Source organism: Nannobrachium achirus (assembly GCF_963921795.1).
Source record: "Nannobrachium achirus genome assembly, chromosome: 3".
Lineage (NCBI taxonomy): Eukaryota > Metazoa > Chordata > Actinopteri > Myctophiformes > Myctophidae > Nannobrachium > Nannobrachium achirus.
In genome coordinates, this window is record NC_137812.1 from 41,866,694 (window position 1) to 41,880,257 (window position 13,564).

General features: G+C 40.5%; 2 protein-coding genes across 2 annotated transcripts; one reads left to right on the forward strand and one right to left on the reverse strand.

Moving 5' to 3' along the window:
• Positions 1–705: 705 nt before the first annotated feature.
• cfap97 (cilia and flagella associated protein 97) lies at positions 706–8,589 on the forward strand. The gene is made up of 5 exons (XM_080721159.1): positions 706–841; positions 1,074–2,081; positions 2,343–2,614; positions 6,733–6,889; positions 7,758–8,589. The coding sequence occupies exons 2-5, from the start codon at positions 1,121–1,123 to the stop codon at positions 7,883–7,885; spliced, it is 1,518 nt and encodes a 505-aa protein (XP_080577285.1). The 5' UTR covers positions 706–841; positions 1,074–1,120; the 3' UTR covers positions 7,886–8,589.
• A 929-nt stretch (positions 8,590–9,518) lies between these two features.
• Positions 9,519–11,711, reverse strand: slc25a4 (solute carrier family 25 member 4; the record flags this gene model as incomplete). Its single annotated transcript, XM_080722008.1, has 4 exons — positions 9,519–9,676; positions 9,840–9,980; positions 10,135–10,621; positions 11,601–11,711. 4 exons carry the CDS (start codon positions 11,709–11,711, stop codon positions 9,519–9,521), a joined length of 897 nt encoding a protein of 298 aa, XP_080578134.1.
• Between the last annotated feature and the right edge of the window lie 1,853 nt (positions 11,712–13,564).

Genomic DNA, 13,564 nt, shown 5'->3' on the forward strand with positions numbered 1-13,564 from the left:
GACAGGTGTACACGAGCTCACAGAAACAGGAGGCATGGTTTATTGGGGGAATCATGTTTTTATTACATTTTTATTGACACATTATTCATAGTATAGAAAAAAAAACGCATAGAATTGTGTTTTTTGATCATGTAAACTGCAAATGCCATCATGCAGTTTGGTGTGAATATACTTATATCTATGTTGTGCACTTCAATGGAGATGGACTAGATGGTCAGGTATAGGCTATAAATTGTAGGAAAATGTAACTGTCCAGAAATGTGACATATTGTGGTGTAGTAGCAGCTCAAATTAAAACCCATTGTTGATAGCAAATACTGTCTTTAAGATAAAATCATTAACAAGAAAATGAGCTATATAATAACTCAACAGAAAATGCATAGGATGAAACATTTATGGGACTGGGAAAAGGTCAAAAGGACAATAATGTGTGACCTAAAGGATCTCAATGTAAACAAGCCACGGCTTTCAAGAGCTTATCCCTTTAGTTGATCTTTTACCAGTGAACTGTACTGTCATCATGAAACTGTACCTTTCCTTTTGCAAACTTGTAATACTTCAATCAAGACTGAATCACAAATCAGCCACTTGGACAGTAGATGGCGGTAATGCAAAATAATACCGCGTGCATCCGTAGAAAAATAAGTGCGTTGTCAGGAAGTGACGTTCCCTAGATACACGAGTCAGCTTCAAGCATAAGCATTCCAGATAGCAACAATGTCGATGTAAATTGTTTAGTGAGTCTTAAATAGATACAACTAAATACATTTTTAGGATAACAATAACAATCTAAAAGAGATGTAACATACGTGACGTTGTTTGCTTCGCGGAGCAGCCTATGGTGAGACAAACAAAGACACATACAGTTGTACACCTAGCTTACCTTTAAATAAGTAAAACGGGCATGATGTTGTTGTTGTTGTTGTTGTTGTTGTAGTAGTTGTAGCTCCGTGAGTCATATAATGTCTTGTCACAAATAGATGGCGAGAGAGTGGTGGGATGGACATGATGAGCTGTTACTGACAACATTGTTGGGGTAAAAGATGATCTAATGACCTGTATTTATTTGACAGGTAAACCTTCTGAGTTTCCTCCACTGAAGTTGAACTTATTGGCTAACATGTTCAACCCCAAGGTACTAAAAGATGAAGTGGATCACTCATTCTTTGACAGTGACTACGAAGATGTCGGCATCAGTAAAGATGGAGGGATGATGATGGTGGGCAAGGATTCAAAGGATGAAAAGCAAGGCTCGCCTGTGCTCAAGCCTCTACATGGCAGAGGGAGTCAGAAGGCTCTTGAAGGCAGTAGATCCCCAAGGACAGATGAAGCGACGGTTCAATTATGTTTAACCAAAGGCGTTGAAAATAAACAGGTCAACTGTGGATCAGAGGTAGAAGATATAAGTATGGCTTCCAGCATGTCATCTATTGGCGGCAATTCAGATAAAGTGGTCCATACTGGAAGCGATGTTGAGATGTCCAGCATGCACTCTAAAAGTCCCAATGAAACGTTCATAGTTTGGTCAGCTAAAGACAGCGCGGATGATGACGAGGATGGCTATCACCAGAGTCAAGATGAGAGCGAAGAAGAGGAAGGGCTGCCATCCACTCACAAATCGTCTGGCCTAAAAGCAGGAAAGCTAAAGACTCCTAAGAAATTCTTGAGGAAGCGTCACTCCCGAACTTCATCTGAGCCAGACACAGACACAGATACAGATAGCTCCTTTTGCAGCAGTAGCAGCGAAAGTTGCACTATGGAGCCCCCCAACGTGACCAAGTCTAAGACGACACCACCCTCCACATCCACCAGAATGAGAAGGTCTAGTGTGGGCTCAGTAGAGCCTAGAGAAAGGCCTGATACTCCTGTGGCGGAATCAGAAGACTCGGTTACAGATGTGACCCCCCTCTCCACTCCTGACACCAGCCCGCTCCAATCTCTGGACCTGACACAGGGGTCCAAACTTAAGGAGGCAGAGAATGGAGGTCTCCAAGAGCAGCAGCAGCCAGAGGATGTGCCATCTAGCGTCATTAGTAGACCTGAGGAAGATGAGGAAGATGGAGTCTCAGAATTGGATAAATGTGAGTCATGATATGCCCTCAGCAAATATATACTGTATATATGTGCTGTATTAAAAATATCTTTGTGGTGTTTTCAAATAGTGTACAGGTGGTCCTTTGGCTTGCAGTCCTATGGATAGGATTAAATTGGCATGCATGCTTTTGTTTTTGGTATTCTGACAAACAATATTACCAAATCAGGCATTCCTGTCTCTTCTAGAATCTGCTCGAATCAAAGAAAACCATGTTTTGTTAACTTGCTTCCATTATTATTCCATTCAGATTCTTTTAGTGAGGAGAGTCAGCTGGTGGATGAACTGGTCTTTAGGTGTCCTGGTGGGAGGAACAGGAAAAACTACTCGTTTTCCAATGATGAAGTCCGTCGTATAGACCGCGAAAACCAGCGGCTGCTGCGAAAGCTGTCTGCCAGGTCCAGACCAGGTAGCTCAGTAGATGTGAAGATACCTACAGCGAGCACTGCACCTCCAGTACGTGTCAATCACAGTGGGCTCAACCGACAGCGGGAGCAGCAGCGTATTGAGAGGGAGAACCTGGTGAGTTTTGAGCTTTCAATCCTCTAATCAGTCTAATGCAGGGGTCTTTAATGTTTTTCAGGCCAAAGACCCCTTCGCTGAGGGACAGGTGAAGTAGGGACCCCCACTACATATTGTATAACATTGTGTTGCAGATTAAACTTTTTCATAGATTTCTTAGATGGTTTCATAGACTTGTTTGACAGCATTTTCATTTTGTGTTGTGTATTTTCAGACATTCAATCACTTAAACCGTCAATACAAACTTGACCTTTGACTCTGTACATAGTCTGCTCTTTTCCCCTCTACACTAAACCTCTTGGCCAAAAATAGCCGATAGCTAGATCTGCCATGTTCCCCCAAGAATATGGATGCTACGGTTCAAGTGGTTAAAAAAGGTTCCTATCTCACAAAGATTTAGCGTGCCCCCTGCAGTAATTCAGGAACCCCTCTGGGTCGTGGATCCCCTGTTCTAATCTTAATAAAACTGAGTTGGTGTGCTCTTTTTTCAATCTACAAATTCGAACGAGTTGCACTGTGAGCTTGAAGATAGTCTATTTTTGGCAAACGTTCCCCCTAGAATAAAGATACTGGGGTTTAAGTGGTTAAAAAAGAAAAACCTATGACCCCCCAACCCACCCATCCAAAAAAACACCTATGATGATTTTTAAGGTGTTCCACAAGTATAGAGGATTGTATTTTATATCTGGGGAGTGAGGTTAGGCAGTGCTTCGGTGTGTATCGCAGTATGAGCTAATATGAGTACTGGCAGTACTGCTATCAGATACAGGGCTTGTACGTACCTGTCAAAGTTGTCACAACATTACATGATGTAACATGACATAAAACTTAATGATGAGAAGTCCAATGAATGACGTACAGAAATATGTCTTTAACAGAGAACATGTTCAGTGCAACCAATGGTTGACAACTTTTTAACAGTCCAGATATTCCTGATGTTCCTACATAAATGCTCTTTTCAGTTATTTGCAAAAGCAGAAAGATGTTAAACAATCTAAAATATAGTCATCATTAAGTAGGATTTCTTTCATGTTACAAAAGAAAAACTATAAAAAAAAAAATATATATATATATATATATATATATATATATATATATAAATGGACGACAGACTTGTTTCCATATCACAAAATAAAACAATACAACAATATCAATCAGTACATTCGCAAAAGTTCTCAAGCTAAACAAATTATTCTAAACCTTTTGTAAAATGGCATAGGCAGAAATCTGTAACAAGCTTTTCCAGGAGCCACATTTTGATCTTCCCCTTGAAAGTGCTCAGGTCTGTTTGACTATTGACTTTTGGAAACCATTTTAAGTTCTCAAAACATTTTCCTGTATATATGTTCCATTGGCCAAGTCAAAGCATCACCCTCCCCTGCTTTTTCCAAACAAGATGTAATCAAGACTAAGCCTAATAGTCTGACCGTCCTTATACAGAAGATTAGCTTTCATATCTTTGAAAGTAGTTTTTGCATTTATCTTCCCCAATACCTTCATGGGCATTCCTTCCCCATCCAATGTATTATGATATCCACAATACAGCCCACATGATTAACTGAAGACCTCGGTTTCCGAAGTGTTTTTGTAGTTTGTTTCTGTGTGTGACAGACTACTACGTAGTGGTAATTTCTAACATAGCGCCAGACAGTGTGAGAGTGCCATCAGTGAAAGTGGACACGGACTGACATGGACAGATGGTAGCAGGTGTCAGTGAAGCAGCAGCCGTGGTGTGACATTATATCATACATAGGTCATCCCCCTACATCACTCTCCAGCCCCTGAACCCAAACCTTAACTCCTCTTGACCACACAGTGGGTGGGATGTTTACCAGTGTTGTTTTTGACAGCAAATTTTGATTTAGTTTTAGTCATAGTCTTTTGAATAAAATATCATTTAGTTTTAGTCATAATTTAGTCACCTGAAAAGCTTTAGTTTTAGGCTAATTTTAGTCGACTAAATATCATGAGATTTTAGTCGACTAAATCGACAGTTGATTTAGTCAACTGAAATGTATTTTGGCAGGCCTTGATGGCATCGTAATGACTGATTTTACACTTGGTTGCATGCTGAAAATAGCAGATCTACAAGTTCACAACTGCGACGCGTTGTGAGCTTGTAGATCTGCTATTTTCAGCAAGCAACACCTGAGAGCAACCAAACATAAAATGACTTTCTCCTCCACTAGTCTCTCCCTTACGTTTTAGTCTAGTTTTTATTTTGTTGACGAAATTGTCAATATATTTTGTCTTAGTTTCAGTCATCACAGCTTAGTTTTTATTTAGTTTTTATTTAGTTTTCGTCAGTGGAAAAAAAACGCAGTCGACACACATTTTTTGTCATAGTTTTAGTCGACGAAATCAACACTGGTGGGATGTTTAGGAGCTCATCTTTTGTATGCTAATTTATGTTTAAATGTTAAATGTATTATTACATATTCTGCTTTCTGACGCATCTAGTTTAGTATAGGGGATTCATCTATTGCTCGTTAATGTTGTTATTGATGTATGTCAACTTGGAACATGTTCCTCCTATCCCTTTCAGAACACACTGTTCTCTCTGGAGGCTCACTGTCTTTCACCAACAGTTCCTTCGCCCTCCCTTCTCTCTATTCTTAGAGTGAAGTAATTGAATATGCCGTGTGATGATCATTATACGCGTCCCGCACGTGACATGTGTAAGACACCTCATTTTCAAGCATTAGAGTACGATTGTTTCTATGGAATCCAAGATAAACATTTACATAGAGTAATCTAACATACCATTTGGTTGATTGATTGGACACTTTAACAGTTTGCAAATACAAGCACAGGAAAGTGCAGTACGATACACGTCCGCTAATAGGATTTTAGACCCAAGTAAGCCTATGGCTTGTTTCCATTGGGGTCCTTTGTACTAAATTCATCAAAACATTTAACGACAGATAAATATAGACAGACATATCGTATCATATCGCTTTAACAAAATGTCAAAATGGTCAAACCTGTCCCAGATAGCCAACAGTACCCTTTCCTAACCCCTGAAAGGCCAGTGTAATATAAGAGGGAGGTTAATTGACCTTCTTCTTAACAGTTCCCTCTTTCCAGTTGCAAGGCTTTCTGAGGGGTTCCGCTTACCAAGGAATTTCCAGAGGGCTTGCATGTGGGGGTGACTAGATATATCACTTCTGAGCCTCTAGCCGACTGAAGTTATTTTTACTCTGAACTGTCTCTTTTCTTATTTTTCAGCCCTGCAGAAGCATTATTTATTTATTTATCTATTATTGTCTCCACTCAGCTGAAGGCATGGCAGAGACTATGTTTTGCCCCCTGTCTGTCCGTCCGTGAACAGCTAGTCTCCGGCACTGTTGCCCCAATCGACGTGAAACTGTGCACACACACACACTCTTTGAATTCCAGAGCAGAACCTCTGCCCCAAAATGTTCAGATCGGCCTGTTCTAGCCACCAAAACATTTTTTTAAAATATTACTCCACACACAGATCGTTACACAGTATTTCTATAGTCACGTAATCAATGTGAAAGTTCACACATGCCTGTTTTAGCGCCGCCAGGAGACAGACCAATGCATTCCAAACATTGCTGGCCCACAATAACCTACCTGACCTGGCGGAGACCTGTGCTCTGAGGAGCACTTTCTCTAGTTATTAATATATTTGTTGGTAGAGTTAAATTGTAGGAATATGGACAGTGTTTGTCCTGATTGTTGGAAAAGGTTGTCTAATTTGTTTCTAACTGCTGCTTTGTGATGATATAGTTTCCTTATAGGGATGGATATAGCTTAATTGAACTTATCCTGAGAACAGAGCTTTGCATCGCACAATGTAAATCATGCAATGAGTAATAAAGAGAGGAATGTGTGTGTGTGTGTGTGTGTGTGTGTGTGTGTGTGTGTGTGTGTGTGTGTGTGTGTGTGTGTGTGTGTGTGTGTGTGTGTGTGTGTGTGTGTGTGTGTGTGTGTGTGTGTGTGTGTGTGTGTGTGTGTGTGTGTGTGCGCGTTTGTGTGTCACGTTTACATGTGCAGACAGCATGTTATTCAACTTGCGTAAATTGAGACTGTTCATATAGTAGTTGTGGTTAGGAAAATGACTACATGAAACTATGTTACTTTCTTGAAAGGCTTTCTTGAAGAGGTTGGAGTCCATTAAGCCCACACCTGGCATGAGGCGTTCAGAGCAACTTGAAGGCTACCAACGCCAAGCTAGTTACCTGGGAAATGCTTCAGTCTCCATCTGCAGGCCTGCCACTAAAAAACAGTCCAGCACAGCTCCTCCATGTAGGTGGTTTGTGACTTAACAGGCTAAATTGCATCTAGGCTTGAGTATCATACTATCAGGTAACATTAATGTCTATTTCTTTTTACTATCTTTACACATGCATTCATCCCTCCTGCATTTTGCATGGGATGATATCAGATTTTTTTAAAGCTCTATAGCCCCTTTTCCACTGATATGGCCCAACACCACACCACTCCACACCGCCTACTTGTGCCAGGTTTTCCACTACAAGGACCTGGGTAGAGTGGTGTGAAAGTGGTACTAAACATGGTACTAAAAAGTATCCAATCCAGAGTAGGTCTGAGCTAGGCCAAACAGGGCCAAACACTTCATAACTGACTGTTCATTTAGACCACCTGGATATAGTCGTAATAGATTCTATTGTTATACTACTATTATAATCTATTAAGTGTATTATAGTTATCATAGTAATATATTAATACTGTATAGTGTATTATAATCAGTTATAATCCATTATAGTTTATTATAATTAGGATAGTTGTAATACAAACGTATATTGTATTATAATCACAGTTAAAAGGGTCAATTTGTTTACTGTCTTGTGTAATGGAAAATGTAGATATTTTTATGTGGTGCGGTGTAGTGTCGTGTAGTGTGATGCTAAAGCTGCAGTCGAAAAGGGGCTTATGTGTCCGGTATTACCAGGAGTCCTTAAAAGACTTGAACATTTTAGAATTGGTCAGCGATTTCCTGGTCCTGTAGTGTTTGTTCTCTGCTTCCAGAATTGAAGACACAATTGTGACTGAACAACTCATCACTCATTTTTCAATCACGCATTCTTGGCCTATGCCTGGTGTGATGCAACAGTTTTCACTAACTCAGTGTCTCTGTTCTGATTGCTTGCAGATAAGGGTCCAGAACGTCCAGGCAGCGTTGTCCACCACACAAGGGCAGCTTCTGCCTCAAGTGACTCCACCACCAGACCGATTCCCAAGTCCAGCAAAGTCAGTGTGCCACGGCCAGCTTGGAGCTGAGAGCAATACTATTAATGGTACATGTGGGCTAGACGTGTCCTCAAGTCTATTTGATGTTACTATTTCTAAAAGGTAAAATCTGTGACTGGGAGTTATCAAAGCTTGGATCATTTAATGGGATCAGCATTATTTTTAATAATAATAATAATAGCTCAGATTATTGTGCTTTTCTAAGTACGCTAAGTCGCTTTACATAAAAGAAAAGGAAGGAATCAAACTTTATTCAACAAAACATTCTTTATTTTTGTATTGTTCATGTTTTGGTCAGATTTGCTTTAATTTAGTTTTGCTCAAGGCTTTGTCCAGTCCCACTAGTGAATGCGTTGTAGTGCATTTATCTGTAAATTCCTGGAATCTCTATGTATGTCTGACTTTCCTTTGCATATATCAAGAGCTGTTCATTCGATCAACTTCACCCTTGGCGGGTGTATTGCTAAGGACCCAAGAAAGTGCAGTATCTAGTGTGAAGTCGACTGGATAAGCAGTTCTCCAGAACCAGCCCGCTCAGAACATGTACGTGTTCCAAACAAACAGCTCCACACCCTGAACAGGCAGAGAACTAGTATTATAAATAAATGGTTGGGCTGCAATTGTTATTTTGAAAGGTTGATCATTATAATAACATTTGCTATATATACATTATATAGCCTGTACAGTTAAATCTCTGTTGAAGTGGTGAGTGGATAGTTTCACATACTATGATAACATGCACAAATTGTCCTACATGCACTTTTCTTTGTTTTGTAAGATAATTTGTTATGCTAGTGCTGTACTGAAATATTTTTAGATTAAAAAAATATATTTTTATCGTGATTTTGTGTAATGTTTTTCATTACGAAATAAAGCTTCTGCTTGGGCAACATCTTGCTTTATGACACCAATTTTCACAGCTTGAAATCAGTAAATTATTTTTGCAATTTTAATTTGGGGCACAGTGAACTCGCAAACTAATACACCATTTACCTAAATAAATAAATATGAGATGTTAAACTGCAAAACCTGTAAGAGGGTGTGTGTGTGTGTGTGTGTGTGTGTGTGTGTGTGTGTGTGTGTGTGTGTGTGTGTGTGTGTGTGTGTGTGTGTGTGTGTGTGTGTGTGTGTGTGTGTGTGTGTGTGTGTGTGTGTGTGTGTGTGTGTGTGTGTGTGTGTGTGTGTGTGTGTGTGTGTCCATTCAACAATCATTGAATAGCATTTCAGAAAAAAAGGTTGCCACGAGAAAATAAATGTGATGACACAAAACAGAATTATTTTCATATTTATTCTTATTAAAATACATGAGGTGGGACAGGTGGATCAGAATGAACATAAGAAAATGTGGGCCTCAGTAACTTCTACAATCTGACTGTATAGATGAACTGTATGAGGAGCAAATGCAAGGTGGAGAGGTGATCCACAGTCCCACTGTGCAACCAACCTGACTTAATTATTCATCATGAGCCTTTTGACACATCTTAAAATAAAATATATACAGGTTTCTGGCATGAATCCGGGCCGAATAGGCCCACCTTTCCTGGTCTGCCTCAAAGGGGCACGTGCATACCTTCATTCACCACAAGTTGTTATCAATCTATGAAAATAATTAAGACATTATGCAACAAGAAGGGTTTCCTTGAGGACTAGGAGACTATAATGTCTATGTGACCTTCTTGATCTCATCGTAGAGCACCAACACAAAAGCACCACCCGCGCCTCTGATCACGTTGGACCAGGCACCCTTGAAGAAGGCTTTGCCTCCCTCATCCTTCATGATCTTCTTCCAACAGTCTATTGTGCCCGAGTACATGATATCCGCTGGAAAGTGACATATGGATTAACAACCTATACACTGCCCATTGACAGGTAAAATGTGTTATGGCGCTAAACTTAACAAACGTATCCAGTCCTAAAACCCAAGACTAATTCACTGTAAGATTTGTAATTTTATGGTGTGACTATGATCAAATGGGATACTTACCTCCTTTACGTCCCGACTGCATCATCATGCGACGTCTGACGGTGTCGAAGGGATATGAGATGATTCCGGCTACGGCAGTGACGCTCTGAGCAATCATCCAGGTAATAATGATGTGGGTGTTCTTGGGATCAGGCAGCATACCTAAGTGATGAAGTTGGATAAATAAAAATGCAATTTAAAAGTCAGTTGGCAATATGATGAACATGACAGGATGTTTACAATAATATAACTTAATATCAATTCAGGCTGGTTTGCGCTTGATAAGAACAAATGTCCCATGTTAGGCCCAATTCACCTTTAGCTGTGTCAAAGCATCCGAAATAGGCCGCCCTGTAAATGATAATGCCCTGAACAGACACGTTGAATCCTTGGTAGAGACCCTTGATGCCATCGCTTTTGAAGATCTTAGAGAGGCAGTTTCCAAGGCCAGAGAATTCTCTCTCAGCTCCGGCTTTGCCAACGTCGGCAGCAAGCCTTGTTCTGGCGAAATCAAGGGGGTACACGAAGCAAAGGGACGTTGCACCAGCTGCACCACCAGATGCCAGATTTCCAGCAAAATAACGCCAGAACTGTGTTTTGGGATCCACTCCACCCAGGAAGACCGTCTTGTACTTGTCTTTGAAGGCGAAGTTGAGGGCTTGGGTGGGGAAGTAACGGATCACATTGGCCAGATTACCTCTCCAAAAGGAAATAAAGCCTTGTTCCTTTGGGATTCTTACAATACAGTCAATGATTCCCTTGTACTGGTTCGCTGCCGAGATCTGCTTGCTGACATGTTGCACCTGTATGCAGAAGAAAATGAATGATGAAGGCCTACTATTTTCGTTTAATATAATTACTATAGTTTAAACAACAAGTCGTTTAATTTGAATTACTATAGTTTAAACAACAAATCATTTAATTTCAATGATTCCAAGAGGCAGGCTAGTTTTTGGCTGCTTGCAGGCTAGTTGTAGGCTGCTTGCAGGCTACAACAAGGTGTCACTTGAGAAGAGCTTGTGCATATTGGGTTACATGCTTGAAGTTAAATTTAGGAATTTACTTACACAGAATATTACAGAGGTCACACTTTGTGCAGGAAGATTAATGCACTTATTTAATGCGAAAGCTTATTTAAATTCAGGTCTAGATTTAAGGCAATTTACACTAAACAGTGCTTAACATGTATATACTGTACTGTAGGCTACACAATCAAGATTCAGCTTATTTTTTAATAAAACACCGATATTTGACTAAACGATATTAAAGTGGGTATTAAAATACTGTGTTGTCATCACAACAAAAGCAGTAATTTAGGGCAGCGACGAGCCACATGCTTAAAACATCTCCATTCTCCACCAATTGATGTGCACTCCAGCCATCATCCATGCTCTCACCAATGCCACTTTAGATAGGCTACTAAAAGTGGAGCTTGTTTTAAGAGGCTTGGATCAGAAAACTAGACATTTCAACCATGATTTGTTTTTTGGTTTTTTGTTTTGTTTTTATTATATTGCTTGTATGATTTTCTCCCCCCAATTTACCAGTTTTACGCATTTTACGCAGAGGCGTCAATTGGGTATGGCAAGCTATGGCAGGTGCCATACTTTGGCTACAGGCGAAAATAATAAAATGTACTGTAATCGTGCCTGTTGCTAAGGTATGGCAACATGACTGGTGTCAGTCATGTTGCCATACCTTAGCTTTTTCTGAACTGACGGCCGCTGATTTTACGCACAAACGGCTCCACTGTGCCATCGACATTTGGATCAATTATCTTACCTGCAGCAACAACTTGACTCTCTCAATAGGAGCAACAGCTGTCTTTGAGATGGCAGCAGAAATGCCACCAGCCAGAAAGTCCTTAAGGAAGCTAACCGCCGCGTCCGACATGGTTGGATCTTGGATTGTTTCTCCTCGTGCTCACTCAAACCTCACCAAGGTCCTCAAGGAAACCCAACGGCCGTTCAAGTGGACGAAGCCTCCCCTCCACCTCCCCTAATATATCAGAGCTCCTTATCGCGAGAATGTGGGATGATGGATGTGAACTTTGTCGAACAGTCTAACGAGGCTGAATAAATATCCTAGGTTAAAGTTCAAAACGTGCGCCATGTTCAGGAAATTCATTTTCGGCTAATGCCCAGGGACATTTAAAGGGCATATTTAAATCAATACTAATATAATGCTAATGTGCATCTCTTTCTTGAAACTTGAAAACGTTGATAATCTAATTGGTCCTTGGTAGTGTAGCCTAGTCAAATGAATGAGTGGAAGCCAGGATGCATCACACCATGATGAAAATGTGATTCAGGCAGTCAGCAGTCGAATTTACAATGAGGGTTGATGCGTTATGAATCACCTGGTGCCTGTACAAACAAACAAACAGGACATATAGGCCCATGTATCCATTGTCCATACATAGGCATGGATGTATGGGCCTGGCTAATACCCCATTGACGCACGTGCAAAGCAAGAGCTGGTGGTATTCCAAGGAAGGCACGTGGAATGGATACATTTTGCTCGTTGTGGTGGTGTGTTGGTGCATGTTAAGACAGTTTAAGAATGTCCCGTATTGATTTTCAACCGGTATTTGATCGTGCGTTAAGCACAACATGGTCTGCTCGCAGGTTCTAGACTACTATTGCGTGTCCAGTTGGCGGTTGGCACCTGTTATGTTATGTGAAGACTGTGAGGAAGTGTTGTTTGGAGGCAAAGCAAATGCCAGTTCTCAGGCAAAGAGCAATGTAATATAATAAGATCTGCTTTGACTCTTTGAACTCGCTCAACTCGGGGAACAACATTAGGCTTAGGGCCCATTGGGTTTTTTATTTTTCCCTTGCTATGAAATCATAATCTAATATTTGCACTTTGTTAACGAGCCATTATAACGGAATGGAACTTTTTTTTTGTCCTCTCTAAACCATTAAACTATGTCTTATTGACAATGATAAATAAATAGACCTACTCCTACTGGCAAATTATGCAACAGAAGTTGCGTCAATAATAATTCCCTCCAAGACGCAACGAGCTTCTCCGAGACAGGCAGCACTTCTTTAAATTACCACAAGATGGTGCTCCTTCACTGACTAAATCGAACAGTGGGGAAAGTACGCATCAGTTGCCCCGAAGCCCCTTCTGCTCCAGGTGAGATGTGTTCTTCTGTTGTTGGTGTGCACTTTAACTGGCACTGCGTGTGAATGGGTGAATGCAATGTAAAGCACTCTGGATAAAAGCGCTATATAAATGCACTTTCTTCTCTTCTTTTCTTTTTTTTAACACAAAATAATCATAAAGAGGGCCACATGATTGACTAGATCTTTGTTGTATGGAACTGGAGAATCTGGCCAGTGGGTGGCAGCAAAGTGCTATTCGCTCTCTTCATTAATTAAGCTGAAATCCTTCTTGTTCATCACCCTGATTTATAGTTTAACGCAATACAGTGTCTCTCGCCGAAAATAACTGGTTTCTCAGACTGTTTGTGGTGCAGCTGCTGCTGAGGTTGCCAGTCTATTCCAAGCTGTCTGTCTGTCTGTCTGTCTGTCTGTCTGTCTGTCTGTCTGTCTGTCTGTCTGTCTGTCTGTCTGTCTGTCTGTCTGTGTGTGTGTGTGTGTGTGTGTGTGTGTGTGTGTGTGTGTGTGTGTGTGTGTGTGTGTGTGTGTGTGTGTATGTATACGTATATATATATGTATATATACAGATAGATAGATAGATAGATATGTATTGTAGATATTGATGCTTTTCAAAAC